This window comes from Corylus avellana, chromosome 1 (assembly GCF_965113065.1).
Source record: "Corylus avellana chromosome 1, dhCorAvel1.hap1.2, whole genome shotgun sequence".
In the NCBI taxonomy this organism is placed as follows: Eukaryota; Viridiplantae; Streptophyta; class Magnoliopsida; order Fagales; family Betulaceae; genus Corylus; species Corylus avellana.
This window is the reverse complement of record NC_142490.1, coordinates 25,944,794-25,946,185: the sequence shown is the minus strand read 5'-3', so window position 1 is coordinate 25,946,185 and position 1,392 is coordinate 25,944,794. Positions and strand designations below refer to the sequence as shown.

Genomic DNA, 1,392 nt, shown 5'->3' with positions numbered 1-1,392 from the left:
TCACTTCTGTTTTACTGGTTTAACTTCGAGATTAATGTTCAAGTGATGAACAATATCTTTGGGATCAATCCTTGGCATGTCTTCGGGAGACCATGCAAAAACTTTGAGGTTTTGTTGGAGAAACCGAACAAGGGCTTCTCTAACCTTAGGAGTTAGTTGAGAACCGATCTTGACAACCTTTCCTTCAGCTATAGGTACATCAATTAATGGCTTAGCTGGCTCTTTTCTCAACTGCAACTTTCGCTCATCACCCAGACTGCCGATCATCAAAAGTGCTGACTTTGGGCATTTCTTCAAAGACGTATGGTAACACCTTCTGGCAACAACTTGGTCTCCCTTAACTTCGCCGACTCCCTCAATGGTTGGAAACTTCACTTTCAAGTGATAGGTAGAAGTAACCTCTCTCAAATGATTCAAAGCTGGATGACCGATGATCATGTTATAAGCTGATGGTCAGTCGATAACCAAAAAAGCCACCATGATAGTGGATTGCCTGGGACTGGTCCCCGTTGTGACTGGAAGAGCAATCAACCCAATGGGTTGGACACGCTCACCTGCAAATCCTGTCAATAGTGACAGGAAGGGTTTCAACTTCTCTTGGCCAATGCCCAATTGTTGAACAACTGTCCAATAAATAATATCAGCCGAGCTTCCGTTGTCTATCAACACTCGGTGAACGGCATGGTTAGCCACCGTTAGAGTTATCACCAATGCATCATCATGTGGCATCGAGACTTCTTTCACATCTTCCTCCGAAAATGTTAGAATACTCGGTTCTTGTTTCTAGATTTTGGAGGGTTTTTTAAGCACTAGGATTTCTTCCATTCTTGCCTGCTTGGCATAAGCCTTCCTCGCCGAGCTTGATTCTCCTCCACTAGCAAGGCCTCCCGAGATGGTACGAATCTCGCCAATAATAGCTTAGTTCTGGGGATTTTGCTGCTGATTCCGCGAAACCCTCGGTTCCTCACACCTCTGGCTTTGATTGCATGATCGATCATTATTCTGTCCCGAATGCTGACCCTGACCATCCTTGGTGCTCTTCCCCTTGCCATTTTCTTCAACCAAGAAATTCAGCAACTTTCCATTTCTCAGAAATTTTTCAATCTCGAACCGAAGACTAATACAATCCTCGGTTTGATGCCCATGATCATTATGATACTCACAAAACTTCCGAGTATTACGGTTCTGGGGAGGAGGCTTCATCCTTCCTGGCCATCGGAAGCTCGGATCCTTCTTAACTTCCATGAACACCTTATAAACAGTTGTATTCAGGGGTGTCCATTCGACATATTGTTGATGCTGATTTGGCCGAGGAGGTATATCGACCTTTCTTTCCAGAATCTTAGGATTTTGGCGATCCTTCTTTTTCTTCTCGACATAGACCTTCGGTTT

General features: G+C 44.3%; 1 protein-coding gene across 1 annotated transcript; it reads right to left on the bottom strand.

The window, feature by feature from the left end:
* Positions 1-729, bottom strand: LOC132169597 (uncharacterized). The gene is made up of 2 exons (XM_059580610.2): positions 555-729; positions 1-446 (listed from the first exon to the last, which is right to left on the bottom strand). Exons 1-2 carry the CDS (start codon positions 727-729, stop codon positions 1-3), a joined length of 621 nt encoding a protein of 206 aa, XP_059436593.2.
* Positions 730-1,392: the final 663 nt, after the last annotated feature.

Excerpts from the sequence above, each read along its gene's own strand:
- LOC132169597 (XM_059580610.2), bottom strand. The coding sequence starts at position 729 with ATGCCACATGATGATGCATTGGTGATAACTCTAACGGTGGCTAACCAT. Across the intron at positions 447-554 it reads ACTATTGACAGGATTTGCAG|CTTATAACATGATCATCGGT; the intron begins GTGAGCGTGTCC and ends ACTGACCATCAG.